A 17,387-nucleotide genomic window follows, 5' to 3' on the forward strand; every position below is an offset into this window, starting at 1 on the left:
GCTATCATTATTGAGAGGGAATATTATTCAGAAAACAACAACAACAACAACAACAAAGCTACTGGTACACACAACATGGGTGAATCTCCAAAGCATTATGCTAAGGGAAAGAAACTAATCACAAAAGAGTACCCACTATATAAGTCCACTTAAATGAAACTATAGAAAAGACAAGGCTAATCTATAGTGATGGAAAGCAGATCTGTGGCTGTCTGGGCCCAGAGAAAAGGTGGAGACTGACTATAAAAGGGAATAAGGGGACTTGTTCAGGTAATGGAAATGTTGATATCTTGATTATGGTGGTGGTTAAACGGTTATATACATTTGCCAAAATTCACTGATCCATACTCAAAATGTACGCATATTTATTGTATGTAAATTATACCAAAATAATGTTTTAAAATGTACTCATGGGAAAGCAAACTCTTCCAGAAAATAGAATACTTCTTCACTCATTTATAAGACTAACATTATTTTGACATCAAAACTAGACAAAAAGCATTAAAGTCCCAAATACAGTCTCAAATATTAAGAATCCCTCAGTGTATGTTAATTATTAGCCTTCTATTATGAAAGTAGAGCCCTAATCAAGCATTTAGAGACAACCTAAGTACTTGCAACAGGAGAAGGCAAGTTCAGATAAAAGAAAATAGTAATAAGAGCTTCCTAATACAGGTAGCCTAATTTACCATTTTGTCATGAAGTCTGCCACATTTCTCCTTAAAAAAAAAAAAAAAATCATCTCCTAACCAATCTTCTATATTCCTATCGGTAAGACCAAACATTGGTACTGATTTCCAAAAGCAAGGCCAATATACACCTGCAGCTTTTGCTAAAACATTTAACACTTCCATAAATTCTCTCACAATCAGAGTTATAGTTCATTAAATCATGATTAATTAATAAATGGGTTAAGTTAATTAAAAGATTTATTATCTTAGGACCTATTCTTTTTTGTGAGAAAATATCAGACATGTACAATAGTAGAAAGAGTGGCATAATGAACTCCCATTCATACATTTTCAAGATGATAAAATTCAAGATGCTATTCTTGCCTTATCTTTCTCTTTTTCATTTTCTTTTCAAAGTAAATCTCAGACATCCTGTCACGTCAGTCCTGCATATTGAAATATGCATCTCAAATAACTATGACAATTTTTAAGATCTTTTTAAGGTTATTTATTCTTATACCAGGTGGAAACATCAGACTTTTCTCAACATAAAGAAGTCTGGTTGAATTCTTGCCACCCCCTTTCAACAGCATAATTTTTTCAATTGCTGAAATTTTTTCAATTTTTTCAATTGCTGAAATCTATGGCAACTAGTTTATTAACAAAAAAATATTTCAATGAACATTCATTTCTATAAGGTTCATTAATTGCCTTTGGCTTATAGCTACATTACAGCTAGACATGTTACTTAAATATTGCATAAACCTCAATCTTTCTTGTTTTCACAAAGCCATGGAGAGAAATAAAAGTGGTCACTAATTCAATTCCCGTATGGTCCACCCCCCACCCCCACCAATAAAAGTGGTCACCAAGGCCTGCTCAAGGAAAATTTGTCCCATAGCTGTTTAAAATGGATATTCTATACCTACACAAGTATACAGTGGGTGCAAAACCATATTCTACACAATGTAAAGAATACATTGAAAATCTTCAGTCTAGTGATTCAATGAGGGCACTTCTCAATAATTTATAGTCAAATATTCTTCACTGTGATGAACCTGCAGATATTGTCGCATCACTTACAATCCATCCTACTAAACGATACAAGTTATAAAAATTCAGCACACTCTAACTGAAAACTATACCTGATATATTTACCATGGCTGTTGCTTTCTTTCAGGAAGAATAGGGGATTGTATTTTAGTGATGCCATGAGTTGTGCCAGAGTTGACTTGCTAAGTTCCTTAAAGCTAAGCCCAAGATGTTAAAAACAAGTCAAGGGATCTCCATCCATGAAATAGATTTTCCTTAAGTGACCAAATAATAATTTGTTACACTGAAAAAGATATGTTAGATATATCCCGCCTCATTGTCTGGGGAAAAGGGAATAGAGGAAACTGACCCATTAATCAACTGGACATGGAAAGATAGCTGACTTTTAGTTTGTCAAATAACATTTTTAAATGGAAGAATTTCTTCTGGCTCTCAACATAAAGCATTTTGTAGATTCCCCACCTCCTCATTTTTTAGCAGTTGCATTATCAAACAAGAATTAGTTGCGAAATAAAGTTATTCCAGAGCATATAAATCTTAAAAGGTATATTGATACTCTACTTCTCTTTCATAATCTTCTACATAAGGTACAAACCATTCATCTTACAAAGAATTAGAAGGAATTACCCAAGAGGCCAAAAACAACAAAAAGGACTCTAGGAATTCTGACAGAGAAGGTCAGTTAGAATCTTCATCTTAATAAAAGATACAAAGAAAGATAAACCCTCACTTCAGCTATTAAGTACATACAAGAATGAGCCTTACAGTGCATATGCTGACACTGACTAACTTATGACTGCATGTGGAAATAGTGCTCCCATACATACATAATTTATCCACTGTATGTTACTTGTCCTAACCTTTCAATGTAATTGAATCTAACGGAACCTATTAAATTCAGTCTGGTTGCATAAGATTATGACAGTCATTAATGAGCCAGAGTTTTAAGTGCGTTGAAGATAAACTGACTGGTTCAGAGGCTTTCCCCTTTTGTACTCCTGCTGTTTACTGCAATGGAAACTAGAATACCAATATTTTTAAGACTTCATTAAAACTGTAATACTGACTTTTCCTCATGTCTGAATCAAGTTAGGTTTAAACTTGCTAGTCACTTGCATTTACATAAATCAACACTAATTTGGTATAATTTAAATTGCAATCTTCAAAATAATGCAACAGACTGACTCAATTTCACTCTCCACTTTGAAAAAAAAATAGCTGAACTACAGACTTATCTTAGGAATGACCTCTGAGGCAAGTGTATAATAAACATTCATTTCTATTTGTTCTTCTTTTCCCCCATCCATTTCTCTACCAAAAAAGTAGACTGTAAAACTTAAATCATACAAATGTCAGGAGTTCCTGCAAATAGGCTGCTTGTTTTACTTAAAACTGTTTGACTATCCTTTTACAGTTTTCAAATTTCTCTCCTTGCACATGAGCAGGCTTTTACATTTACTACTGCCTGTTGCTTGAAATAAACAAAGTAAGGATTTTACTGCTATGTGTGTGTATTCGGGGGGACAGCCATAGGACAGTTTGGGGCACAGATTTATTTAAAGCAAATATTAAAAACTCCAGAGCCTCCTAAAAAGTGATGAAAATGATGTCTCACTGCTCTCTTTAACATCAGTTTTGAGTGTGTGTGTGTGTGTGTGTGTGTGTGTGTTTCAGTGACATACAAGTACACCTGAAAACACAAGTTACACAGCATCAATTGCACAAACTTTATGTCTGGAAAAGGTATGTTCACAGCTGTATGAAGAGTGAAAAGTCAAAGCAGACTTTATGGTAGCAGTGTCAATAGTGATTTTAAAATATATAGGTATTGTCACTTAATGAAAAAACAGATCACTTAAGCAATTTAACTTGGAGGAACTAGGTGATGAGCAGACCATGCTAAAGGTAAATTATTTCAAATACATGTAACAAAACTTAAGTGTGGTGCATTCACCACTCTAAAACTATGGGTCATTGAACCATAAAGATTATTTAACAAGTCTCCAGTTCTTAAGATGATTTATCTCAACACCCCAAATGATAACATTCTCTATTGAAATCAGACAAAAAGGCAGTAAAATACGGTTGAGCACAGGCGTTCCACACAGTAGTTATGAGTTGCTCAAAAGAGTGGAGTTCTAAAATTTATTTTGATTTTCTTAAACTCACTCACTTGTGACCAATCTCATGTGCAATGGTAAAAGCTGAACCCAGGCCAATGTCTTCATTAATGCTGCAGCTCCTTTCAGGCTCACACATTCCAGCCACAGAGGCCAAGCCTGAATAAACAGAAGGAGACACAAAGGGTCAAGCCAAGGTGTTTCAGTCTTAAAAAGCCCATACTTATAAATGCCTGGATTCTTTTTAATAACCTCCATGCACAGAAGGAGCAGTTGGCAAAAGGTTAACTTTCTAGTCATTTGCAAAATCACTGGGGGGAGTTTCACTTTGCCGGCTAGACATTAATATTTTTTGAACTGCAGTCAGTGCTGGAAAATGTCTAGACTAGGGGTTAGATTTATAAATTTTACTTCTGGTAACTTGGGACCACCTAGTAACTTGAGCCAGAAGAGGGAATTTAAGAAAGCATTTCTATTTTAACATTCTTTAGGCTGTAGAAAGCAAAATATATCCACATTATTTTTCTAAAGAGATCTGTTTAAGTTTAGTGGGTTCATAAAAATATACAAGCAACTTTTTAGTTACCAAAAAAAGGGAATCCCAAATAATTTTTTAATGATTTTTTTTTATAAAAGCAAAAATGAATGATTCAAAAGAGAAAAAGGAGAACTGTTAAAAAATAGGTTTTGCATTTTTTTAATCTTCTGAAATCAGTCCTGGTAGTGATGCAACAGTGTCTTTTGGTATTTTAATGGAAAGCAAGTCTTTCACGCACTCAGTGTATTTATCCCTCTCCCATCCCCCTTCAATGCCTTAGTTTTACTAATAAAGCAAAAACTACAGTGTTAACTTGCTGATTTTAGTGAAATGTTATGTTTTCAAGGTATTCCTCCCTTGGGAATTTTGGCCTGTAAAAGCTTTCATATTTACTTCCAAATAAATATCATGCCCTGTGAATTAATACATAACTTTAAAACAGTGCTTAGAAAAAAGAATTTTTGTGTGAAAGATAAAATGTCATGTGTCATAAGGAAACAGATGCCAAATCATATTTAACACATATAGGGATGACAGTTATTTAGAAGAAATTGAAGGAAAAGTAGAAAAAACATTTTATATTTTATATGTTAGTAGTCTACTATCATTACCCAAGTAATAATTATCTCCCCACAAAAAGTGGTTCGAATTCAATTCAATGAATATTTATTGACTGCAATAAACAATGTTCTATGCTAAGTACAATTTCCCAGCTACACTAATTTGGAATACTAATAGCTATTCAGTTAATATTTTTACTGACAAGAAAGTTCTAGAAATTGTTTCTCTGTACCTTCTAATATAAAATATGAACATAATAGCCACACTGGAACAAAGTTGAGGTCAGTGTTAGATTACCTAATAGACTGTTTGCTTTTCCTACTGTTTTATGTGGAAGGAGCAGGAGTTGGGAAAGAGGTTGATTTCTGCCTCTCTGAGTTATTATAAATACTAGTGTTATCTTGTAGTGTCCTTCTACTGACTTAGAAGTCTTGAGACCTGAAGAAGAGGAAGTAAAAAGAGGTACTAGTTGGGGCAAGGTGACTTGATTTTTTTTTGTTAATCAAAAATATTTAATCAATGTTACTTCCAAATTCCATTAAGAGAAAGAGAGAGAAGGAGAAGGAGAGAAAGAATACAAAAAATGTTTGCTGTAGATTATCTGGCTTTAAGATATTGAGTTCAATATCATCCATGATATTGGAATAACAAAGCCACACTGAAAAATGTTTCTGTTTTCAGCTTTATGAAATTTGGCTAAAAAACAATTACAAAGAATAATTATTGTGAAATTAACATTTCTTCTATTTTCCAAAATATATTATTCCATGGGTTAGCTTTTTGCTTGTTGTTATTGGGGTTGTTTGGTCTATGCCATGTGGTAGTATTTTTCTCAATGACTCCCCAAGGTGTATTTGCAAGCACAGATTTACTTCTGTATCTGATAGAAAATTAACTTAGTTGGTTCTACTAAAAGAACAACTTTAGAAAGAACATATTTGGGAAATAACTACTAGTTGAAAATGCAGAGCTTAATCTTAAGTGAAATAAAATAATTTAGATGTTATTTTTACAACCCCTACAACTTTCTGTATTTCTATAAAATTGAAGTTGTCAAAGTTCTTACGTGTGATTGTGTTAATAGGGGTTTGATTACTCTTTGGGTCATTAAGATTTCCTCAGTTTGATGGCCACAGTTTGCACCCTTAAATCTACTTAGCCATGTAACAGTTGGTCATCAGAAGTACTAAGCAAGGTAGAATATGCAAGTATTAGCATAAAACCAACATGAAAGTTGCCAGAATAACCACCCAAAAAGAAAAAAACCTGATAAATTCTGTACTGATATTTTCCACATATGAAGGTCAACACATGTAAACATATGCACTCAGTTTTCACCATGACATAATACAAAAAATAATTTACAATGGTTTATAATTTGAAAAATAATTTATACTGAGCTTGAAAATGCATTGACATGTACTAAAGTATTATTGTATTCATTTGAGAAATTAATAAATTATAAAAGTTGGAATACATACTCGGGGAAAAAAAAGAGATGTAGGGTAAAAAATATCTTGAATCTACTTTGGTAAAAATAACAAGAAAAGCACAGGCAGAGTTATTACTAATATCCTAATAAAGAACATATCTCAATGTAAATAATCTACCTTCAAAAATCAGAATAGAATATGTGTATGTATATGTATACATATATACACATATGTATATCCTCAGAATATATATATACTAGAAAAATACAAGCTCTAGCTTTGAAGCTTAGTGTCCATTGTACCTAAAATTGATTAAGCACTTAGTAAATGCTTTATTGAATTTGAATAATAGAGAGGTTAGGTTAAACAGTATAATTTCTACAATAAGTAATAATACCAGTGCATTTTATAGTACTTCTTTACCAAACATCTTTCTTGAAATGATTTTTACAATATCCCTGCTGCATAAGGGCAGATACTGCTCCTACTTCGTAGATAAAGAAATTGAGGAACAAAGTCCTAAATGAAGAGTAAAGGCTAATGCAATGAAACTGTCAAAGCCAGCTGTTAGTTTCCAGTTTAGGGTCCTTTCCAATGAATTACATTGTCTAATTAACCTAAAAACCTAAATCTTTTTGAAGTGAGATCTCTAAGGAAAGACAGCTCTTTTGCCATTATGCTTTTTAACTAGCAAACTTCTCCACTATAAATACTCAAATTGGTTAATTGGGACTTCTTCTTTACCCTTAAATCCCAAGGGAAATGCGGTAGGAGAAGAGTGGAAAGGCAGATAAAAATCAAGACAAGACTCTATAAACAGGTGGCTTTCTGAACTCCCTAGGAAATTGGGTAACATCTTTTCTCCCATTTCTACTTAAATTTGATCTTCCCAAAATTCTTTTGAGGGGCATAGGAATAGATTTCACAATTGTTCCTTTACATATAAGAAAATTGAGACTTTTCATAGAGACAGTAGAAAATTCACCTTCAGGTGCTTAACTCGTGTCTGTATAAAGTCTCTATGACACTAAAAAATTTATCATAGAAAAAAAAAGCCTGTTCTTAAAAATAACTCTAGTTGTTTAACAATTAAGTCTACTTGAAAGCTATCCTTTCCCTCCATTTATATTTGCAGTTAACTTTTAACCAGAATGAAGTTATGCTCTGCAACAAAATGTAATTTTTTAAATTTTAAAATACTACAGAAATGCTTTTCAAAAAAACAAATGATATTTGGGGAGCAAAAGAAAAATACTCCTGATCTCTCTCTCTCTTTCTCTCTCTCTCGCTTATTTTATTGTTGTTCAGGTACTGAAAATTTCTAATATCCTAACTTATAGGGATATACATGTTCCACAAAATTGCACCGAAGGAAGTACATTAAGAACACAACATCTCTCCTTTAAGTATCCCCCCCCCCCAGTTTTCCCCCTTTCCTTTCCTAGCCTGATATTTGAAGATGCTGTTTGCTTTCCTTTGCTCTCAAATTCCTTGGTATTTTTGGAAAATACATTATAGAGTGGTAACTTTTGATTCAACATGATTGCTTGAAGATTTAGAAACATCTTCTAAGTTGTTTTTAATCATCATTCCACTTGTTTCCTAGTAATTGACATACCACAAAGGTTAAATTTTTAACAATTTATGGGAGTAATTTCAGATGTGCCAGAAAGGAAAATGACCAAATTAATGATGAAGAGTAAAGTTACTGGACCAAAAAGACAATCTGAACTATCCTCCCTTCATAAAAAACTTACCCAATGTTCCACAGGGCTTATTTTTATAAGTGCAGATATCATATCTATAGAGGAGAAAAAAGAGAGATGAAATTTGTAATCTGATCAAATTTGTAAAATATTTTTGTATATTCATCACATTTCTTTCTTGGAGCTCTGGGTTGTCAGACCACAATCAGTGCAATTATGAGCAGCCAGCTGGAGTGTCGGCATTTTCAGCACTCTGGGGGACACACCGGCTGCACTACACTCGCAGCCTCTGGCTGCAAGCCAATGGGACACCTGCCAGTAAGAAAGAAAGGTTAAAGTGGATTTCTGTAATTGCAAGTTCCAGAAAACCATCTACCATACTGTTTTGAAGCTAGAATAGCTTGTCTGCAGATTGCTACTGCTTCTACAAAAAAGCAAATGAGTGGCTTTTTATCCCCAATCTCTTTGAACCTGCTGGAACATTTTTTTTATTATAGCCACAGATTGTGTTTTATACTGCTGAGCTATGAGAACTATCTGGAGTTCCTTCAACTCTAACACAGGTTCTTGTTTTAAAAAATTAGCCCAATACAGCAATGGGAATAAAATTGATATCACATAGTTTTCCTACTTGCATACCATCAATTTAGCATGTTTAAAATACAAGTATTTTTAAGTGAATTTGCAAATAGTTAAACAAATAGCTCAACAGAAGCTTTCCTAATGTTGGCTGGGCTTACTCTAATGCTATACTGCATTATAACTAAATAGAAAATATTAAGTCCATAGGTAATGTTGCATATTTTAAAATAGATTACATTTAGAAAGCTAAATCAATATTGATATGAAAACCTATTCTAAGCATTTTTATATATTCTTGTAATCTTTAAAACCAAAAGCATTCCATTTTAAAGTGAGAATAAAAAAGAAATTTAAAAACACTGATCATTTTTATTAGCCTATGTTTTATGCTAGAAATGAAAGCTTTTCAGGTAAAATATAATATTTCACAAGCTACAGGAAAATCCAAGTTATAAAAGTTCTTTGATTGTACATAAATAATAGTCCATAATACTGAGGGAAGGGATTAAGAATTAATCCCTTCTTGTTCACCAGATCAAAATGTATTTTCAAGAAACAAATATCACTTTTTCTTTTTTTTGAAGGAAGATGGCAGCGTAGGAGGATGCTGGGCTCACTGCGACCTGCTGATCACTTAGATTCCACCTACACCTGCCTAAATAACCCAGAAAACCACGAGAAGACTATCAGAATGGAGACTCCAGAGCCAAGCATAGACGAGAGGCCCACGGAAGAGGGTAGGATGGGTGGAGAGGCATTGAGCACTACACGGACTGGCGGGAGGGAGCCGGGGCAGAGGGGCAGCCCACCGGCCAAGCAGAGCCCCCGAGTCTGGCTGGCAAAAGCAGAGGGGCCAGACAGAGTGTGTTCGGACAGCAAGGGGGACTTAACATCTAGAAGGTTATAAGTTAACAGCTCTGCTCGGAGAGAGGGAGGGCTGGAGGACAACGGGAGGGAGAGTTGTTGAGCCCCGGACTACAGAGCGCAGCTTGGCGGGGAACAAAGGCGCTCGCCAGCACCATCTCCCTCGCCCATCCCCAAGCCAAAATCCCAAAGGGAACCAGTTCCTGTCAAGGAACTTGCTTGCACCACGCAAACACCCAAAGCTGTGCTTCTACGGATCCATCCCTCCGGCGGTGGGTCTGACTCACTGCCGGTGCCGCAGGGCCCTGAAGGAAAAGTGAGCTGAGCCTGCCCCTCCTGCCCCTATGCACCTTGCCGATCCACCCCATCTAATACGACAGATCCCCAGCACCACAAGCCTGGCAGTGTGCAAGCGCCTGGGCCACGCCACCCCACAGTGAATCCCGCCCCTAGGAGAGGGGAAGAGAAGACACACACCAGTCTGACTATGGCCCCAGCGGCGGGCTGGGGGCAGACATCAGGTCTGACTGTGGCCACGCCCACCAATGCAAGTTATTCAAGACAGCACAGGGGAAGTGCCCCGCAGTCCCACACCACTCCAGGGACTATCCAAAATAACGAAACAGAAGAATCCCCCTCAAAAAAACCTCCAGGAAATAACAGCTAACGAACTGATCAAAAATGATTTAAACAATATAAAAGAAAGTGAATTTAGAACTATAGTCATAAAATTAATCACTGGGCTTGAAAACGGTATAAAGGACAGCAGAGAATCTATTGCTACAGAGATCAAGGGACTAAGGAACAGCCAGGAGGAGCTAAAAAATGCTATTAATGAGCTGCAAAATAAAATGGACATGACCACAGCTCTGATTGAAGAGGCAGAGGAGAGAATAGGTGGACTAGAAGATAAAATTATGGAAAAAGAAGAAGCTGAGAAAAAGAGAGATAAAAAAATCCAGGAGTATGAGGGGAAAATTAGAGAACTAAGTGATGCACTAAAGAGAAATAATCTACGCATAATTGGTATTCCAGAGGAGGAAAAGAGAGGGAAAGGTGCTGAAGGTGTACTTGAAGAAATAATATCTGAGAACTTCCCTGATCTGGGGAAGGAAAAAGGCATTGAAATCCAAGAGGCACAGAGAACTCCCTTCAGACATAACTTGAATCGATCTTCCTAACGACATATCATAGCGAAAGTGGCAAAATACAAGGATAAAGAGAAAATTCTTTATCCCTAAGCAGCTAGGGATAAACGTGCTCTAACATATAAAGGGAGACCGATAAGACTAGTGATGGATCTCTCTACTGAAACTTGGCAGGCCAGAAAGGAATGGCAGGAAATCTTCAATGTGATGAGCAGAAAAAATACGCAGCCGAGAATCCTCTATCCAGCAAATCTATCATTTAGAATAGAAGGGGAGATAAAGGTCTTCCCAAACAAACAAAAACTGAAGGAATTCATCACCACTAAACCAGCCCTACAAGAGATCCTAAGGGGGATCCTGTGAGACAAAGTACCAGAGACATCGCTACAAGCATGAAACCTACACACATCACAATGACTCTAAACCCATATCTTTCTATAATAACACTGAATGTAAATGGACTAAATGCGCCAACCAAAGACATAGGGTATCAGAATGGATAAAAAAACAAGACCCATTTATTTGCTGTCTACAAGAGACTCATTTTAGACCTGAGGACACTTTCAGATTGAAAGTGAGGGGATGGAGAACTATTTATCATGCTACTGGAAGTCAAAAGAAATCTGGGGTAGCCATACTTATATCAGACAAACTAGACTTTAAATTAAAGGCTGTAACAAGGGGCGCCTGGGTGGCGCAGTCGGTTAAGCGTCCGACTTCAGCCAGGTCACGATCTCGCGGTCCATGAGTTCGAGCCCCACGTCAGGCTCTGGGCTGATGGCTCGGAGCCTGGAGCCTGTTTCCGATTCTGTGTCTCCCTCTCTCTCTGCCCCTCCCCCGTTCATGCTCTGTCTCTCTCTGTCGCAAAAATAAAAAAAATAAAGAAAAAAAAATAAATAAAGGCTGTAACAAGACATGAAGAAGGACATTATATAATAGTTACAGGGTCTATCCATCAAGAAAAACTAACAACTATGAATGTGTATGCGCCAAATATGGGAGCCCCCAAATATATAAAACAATTACTCACAAACATAAGCAACCTTATTGACAAGAATGTGGTAATTGCAGGGGACTTTAATACCCCACTTACAACAACAGAGAGATCATCTAGACACATGGTCAATAAAGAAACAAGGGCCCTGAATGATACACTGGATCAGATGGACTTGACAGATATACTTAGAACTCTGTATCCCAAAGCAACAGAATATACTTTCTTCTTGAGTGTACATGGAACATTCTGCAAGATAGATCACATACTGGGTCACAAAACAGCCCTTCATAAGTATACAAGAATTGAGATTATACCATGCATACTTTCGGACCACAATGCTATGAAGCTTGAAATCAACCACAGGAAAAAGTCTGGAAAACCTCCAAAAGCATGGAGGTTAAAGAACACCCTACTAAAGAATGAGTGGGTCAACCAGGCAATTAGAGAAGAAATTAAAAAATATATGGAAACAAACGAAAATGAAAATACAACAATCCAAATGCTTTGGGATGCAGTGAAGGCAGTTCTGAGAGGAAAATACATTGCAATCCAGGCCTATCTCAAGAAACAAGGAAAATCCCAAAAAGAAAATCTAACAGCACACCTAAAGGAAATAGAAGCAGAGCAACAAAGACACCCCAAACCCAGCAGAAGAAGAGAAATAACAAAGATCAGAGCAGAAATAAACAATATAGAATCTAAAAAAACTGTAGAGCAGATCAATGAAACCAAGAGTTGTTTTTTTTGAAAAAATAAACAAAATTAATAAACCTCTAGCTAGGCTTCTCAAAAAGAAAAGGGAGATGACCCTAATACATAAAATCATGAATGAAAATGGAATTATTACAACCAATCCCTCAGAAATACAAGCAATTATCAGGGAATACTATGAAAAATTATGTGCCAACAAACTGGACAACCTGGAAGAAATGGACAAATTCCTAAACACCCACACATTTCCAAAACTCAAACTGGAGGAGACAGAAAGCTTGAACAGACCCATAACCAGCAAAGAAATTGAATCAGTTATCAAAAATCTCCCAACAAATAAGAGTCCAGGACCAGATGGCTTCCCTGGGGAATTCTACCAGATATTTAAAGCAGAGATAATACCCATCCTTCTCAAGCTATTCCAAAAAATAGAAAGGGAAAGAAAACTTCCAGACTCATTCTATGAAGCCAGTATTACTTTGATTCCTAAACCAGACAGAGACCCAGTAAAAAAAGGAACTACAGGCCAATATCCCTGATGAATATGGATGCAAAAATTCTCAATAAGATACTAGCAAATCGAATTCAACAGCATATAAAAAGAATTATTCACCACGATCAAGTAGGATTCATTCCTGGGAGGCAGGGCTGGTTCAACATTCGCAAATCAATCAATGTGATACATCACATTAATAAAAGAAGAGATAAGAACCATATGATCCTGTCAATCAATGCAGAAAAAGCATTTGACAAAATTCAGCATCTTTTCTTAATAAAAACCCTCAAGAAAGTTGGGATAGAAGGAACATACTTAAACATCATAAAAGCCATTTATGAAAAGCCCACAGCTAATATCATCCTCAATGGGGAAAAACTGAGAGCTTTCCCCCTGAGATCTGGAACATGACAGGGATGTCCACTCCCACTGTTGTTGTTTAACATAGTGTTGGAAGTGCTAGCATCAGCAATCAGACAACAAAAGGAAATCAAAGGCATCAAAATTGGCAAAGATGAAGTCAAGCTTTCACTTTTTGCAGTTCACATGATATTATACATGGAAAATCCGAGGACTCCACCAAAAGTCTGCTAGAACTGATACATGAATTCAGCAAAGTTGCAGGATACAAAATCAAGGTACAGAAATCAGTTGCATTCTTATACACTAATAATGAAGCAACAGAAAGACAAATAAAGAAACTGATCCCATTCACAATTGCACCAAGAAGCATAAAATACCTAGGAATAAACCTAACCAAAGATGTACAAGATCTGTATGCTGAAAACTATAGAAAGCTTATGAAGGAAATTGAAGAAGATATAAATAAATGGAAAAACATTCCGTGCTCATGGGTTGGAAGAATAAATATTGTTAAAATGGCAATACTACCCAAAGCTATCTACACATTCAATGCAATCCCAATCAAAATTGCACCAGCATTCTTCTCGAAGCTAGAACAAGCAATCCTAAAACTCATATGGAACCACAAAAGGCCCCGAATAGCCAAAGGAATTTTGAAGAAGAAGACCAAAGCAGGAGGCATCACAATCCCAGACTTTAGCCTCTACTACAAAGCTGTCATCATCAAGACAGCATGGTATTGGCACCAAAACAGACACATAGACCAATGGAATAGAATAGAAACCCCAGAACTAGACCCACACAAGTATGGCCAATTAATCCTTGACAAAGCAGGAAAGAACATCCAATGGAAAAAAGACAGTATCTTTAACAAATGGTGCTGGGAGAACTGGACAGCAACATGCAGAAGAATGAAACTAGACCACTTTCTCACACCATTCACAAAAATAAACTCAAAATGGATAAAGGACCTGAATGTGAGACGGGAAAGCATCAAAACCCTAGAGGAGAAAACAGGAAAAAGCCTCTCTGACCTCAGCCGTAGCAATCTCTTACTTGACACATCCCCAAGGGCAAGGGAATTAAAAGCAAAAATGAACTATTGGGACCTTATGAAGATAAAAAGCTTCTGCACAGCAAAGGAAACAATCAACAAAACTAAAAGGCAACCAACGGAATGGGAAAAGATATTTGCAAATGACATATCGGACAAAGGGTTAGTATCCAAAATCTATAAAGAGCTCACCAAACTCCACACCCGAAAAACAAATAATCCAGTGAAGAAATGGGCAGAATACATGAATACACATTTCTCTAAAGAAGACATCCAGATGGCCAACAGGCACATGAAAAGATGCTCAACGTCGCTCCACATATCACCTCACATATCACCTCACACCAGTCAGAGTGGCCAAAATGAACAAATCAGGAGACTATAGATGCTGGAGAGGATGTGGAGAAACAGGAACCTACTTGCACTGTTCGTGGGAACGCAAACTGTTGCAGCCGCTCTGGAAAACAGGGTGGAGGTTCCTCAAAAAATTAAAAATAGACCTACCCTATGACCCAGCAGTAGCACTGCTAGGAATTTACCCACGGGATACAGGAGTACTGACGCATAGGGGCACTTGCACCCCAATGTTTATAGCAGCAGTCTCAACAATAGCCAAATTGTGGAAAGAGCCTAAATGTCCATCAACTGATGAATGGATAAAGAAACTGTGGTTTATATACACAATGGAGTACTACGTGGCAATGAGAACGAATGAAATATGGCCCTTTGTAGCAATGTGGATGGAACTGGAGAGTGTGATGCTAAGTGAAATAAGCCATACAGAGAAAGAGAGATACCATATGTTTTCACTCTTATGTGGTTCCTGAGAAACTTAACAGAAACCCTTGGGGGAGGGGAAGGAAAAAAAAAAGAGGTTAGAGTGGGAGAGAGCCAAAGCATAAGAGACTCTTAAAAACTGAGAACAAACTGAGGGTTGATGGGGGTGGGAGGGAGGGGAGGGGAGGTGATGGGTATTGAAGAGGGCATCTTTTGGGATGAGCACTGGACGTTGTATGGAAACCAATTTGACAATAAATTTCATATATTAAAAAAAAAGAAACAAATATCATAAATAGCATTCCACCTTACCATTGAACTCATTAAAAACCCTGGAGATTCCCTTTGCCTATTTTTAGAATTTCAAACTCTTCATCTTGTATGCTTTACATTTGGGGAAGGGGATTTCTTCTCTAGCATAGCTTTCTCTTCTGATCATTCACATACTCATCCCCGCACCCCTTGTCTCGTAATTCATAAACCATGGGATTGCAGTTATCTGTACATTCTTGAATGTAAGATATAGAAAGGGTACTTGGCGTATTTACCAAAGCACCAGAAAGTATATTCTCTGTGTCACAATCTACCTCGTGATCATACTATCCAATGCCTATAATGTTACATACACATAACCCATCCCAGGAGTCTTCAAGAAAATGTTAACAAAGACTTTTCATAAGTAACGCAGATACAAATATCTATAGGGAATCTATATCCAAATTCTCAACTTCCATATATTCCCTTTCCTAAAACTGACCTGCCTACAAATGCAAGCACCTGCAAGCAACCAGTTTTCCTTTCCTCTTTTTCCTTTCATAATTGCCCTGTTTCTATTTTACAAAAAAGAAAGCAAACGTCTCACCCATCCCAAACATTGTTATGGTGCATTGCCTCCTGGCTGTAAAAGTCTCAAGAATATATGCAAAGAGATAATTCAAGAATGCATTCATCCTGGGGTCCATCCATTATGAATAAAGCAAGAAAATTAGAAGGGGATATAGTTTGAATTCAGAAGCGAGACAGTTTGCATGGAATGTATTAACATGTTAATTTGATCTAAAAAATGAAGTCAGGTGTGTTATTGATTGATAACAAGTCTGACTTAGCTAAGGAGTTTGGCAATGAGTGCTGATTTAGCACATTCAACCATATGGTAAACATTTTTCATGATTCAGTGAAATAGACAATAGTTACCGTTAACATGTTTTTAACTATAATCTCTGTAGCTACTTAAAGTTATAATAAAAAGTATTTTATTTTATTTTTATTTTTTAATGTTTATTTATTTATTTTGAGAGAGAGACAGAGAGTGTGAGTGGGGAAGGGCAGACAGAGGGAGAGAGAATCCCAAGCAGGCTCCTCACTGACAGGGTGGAGCCTGATGTGGGGCTAGAACTAATGAACCGTGACATCATGATCTGAGCCGAAACCAAGAGTCAGACGCTTAACTGACAGAGCCACTGAGGTGACCCTAGATAGTAACTTTGAAATTTGCAAAGTGGTATGTCATTTTTCCAAATTATTTTACGAGGCAAATTAAGCAAAACTTTTGAAGGTCACAGACAAATACAATTTCTATTTCCACCTCATAGCAGTCCTTTCTCATCTCCTCTCACTGCTTTCATTTTGCATACACTTTTTATGTTACACTCATGATGAAAATTATTTCATTCTGTCATGACTGCCCAAAATGCCCACACAAGGCTAAAGCCATCAACAAATAATGCAAGCTAAAGCATCTAAGAATAAGATCATTCTATTTGCATTTTCTTCAGCTTTTCCCAATCTTCTAACATACCTATAGAATTCTCTTTATAGGAAAAAGACATGCTATTTCCTTGTAGCTTTTGCATTCACTTCATGCTGTATCCTTCTCTAGTCTATATTCACCAAGAACAATTATGATCTACATATCTACTTTAATACCAAGTGCTGAAAAGCAACATTTTTACTTTCATTTTCTCATACATGGATTTGCTAAGGACCTATTTTGTGTCCAAGTATATTCCCACATAATGGGATCTAAATAAAGTTGGGTAGGTTAATTGTGGTCTATTTGGGAAATGACATATAAGCAGGTAAGTTACAACAATGTGGAAAGATGATTAAATAAAATAAGTGTAAAAAAAGTTAAACTTTCACCCAGTAGAGCCAATACTTGATAGCTGTTATAATGATGACTACTGCCATAGTCAAGTTATATATAAAAATACTATGAAAATAGAGAGGAAGGAGGAATTCCACAAAAGAAAGCTAAAAAAAAAAAAAGATTCACATAGGACATAACATTTGAAACAGATTTTAAATATATAA

The 17,387-nt window shown here is 36.4% G+C and overlaps 1 protein-coding gene across 1 annotated transcript in view; it reads right to left on the reverse strand.

The window, feature by feature from the left end:
• Window positions 1-17,387, reverse strand: part of ADAMTS6 (ADAM metallopeptidase with thrombospondin type 1 motif 6) — a 296,499-nt gene that overhangs the window by 167,378 nt on the left and 111,734 nt on the right. Inside the window, exons 7-8 of the mRNA XM_047867513.1 lie at window positions 8,134-8,177; window positions 3,898-4,003 (exon numbers count right to left, since the gene is read on the reverse strand). Coding sequence (XP_047723469.1) covers window positions 3,898-4,003; window positions 8,134-8,177 — 150 coding nt within the window. The remainder of the gene's footprint in view (window positions 1-3,897; window positions 4,004-8,133; window positions 8,178-17,387) is intronic.

This window comes from Prionailurus viverrinus, chromosome A1 (genome assembly GCF_022837055.1).
Source record: "Prionailurus viverrinus isolate Anna chromosome A1, UM_Priviv_1.0, whole genome shotgun sequence".
In the NCBI taxonomy this organism is placed as follows: Eukaryota; Metazoa; Chordata; class Mammalia; order Carnivora; family Felidae; genus Prionailurus; species Prionailurus viverrinus.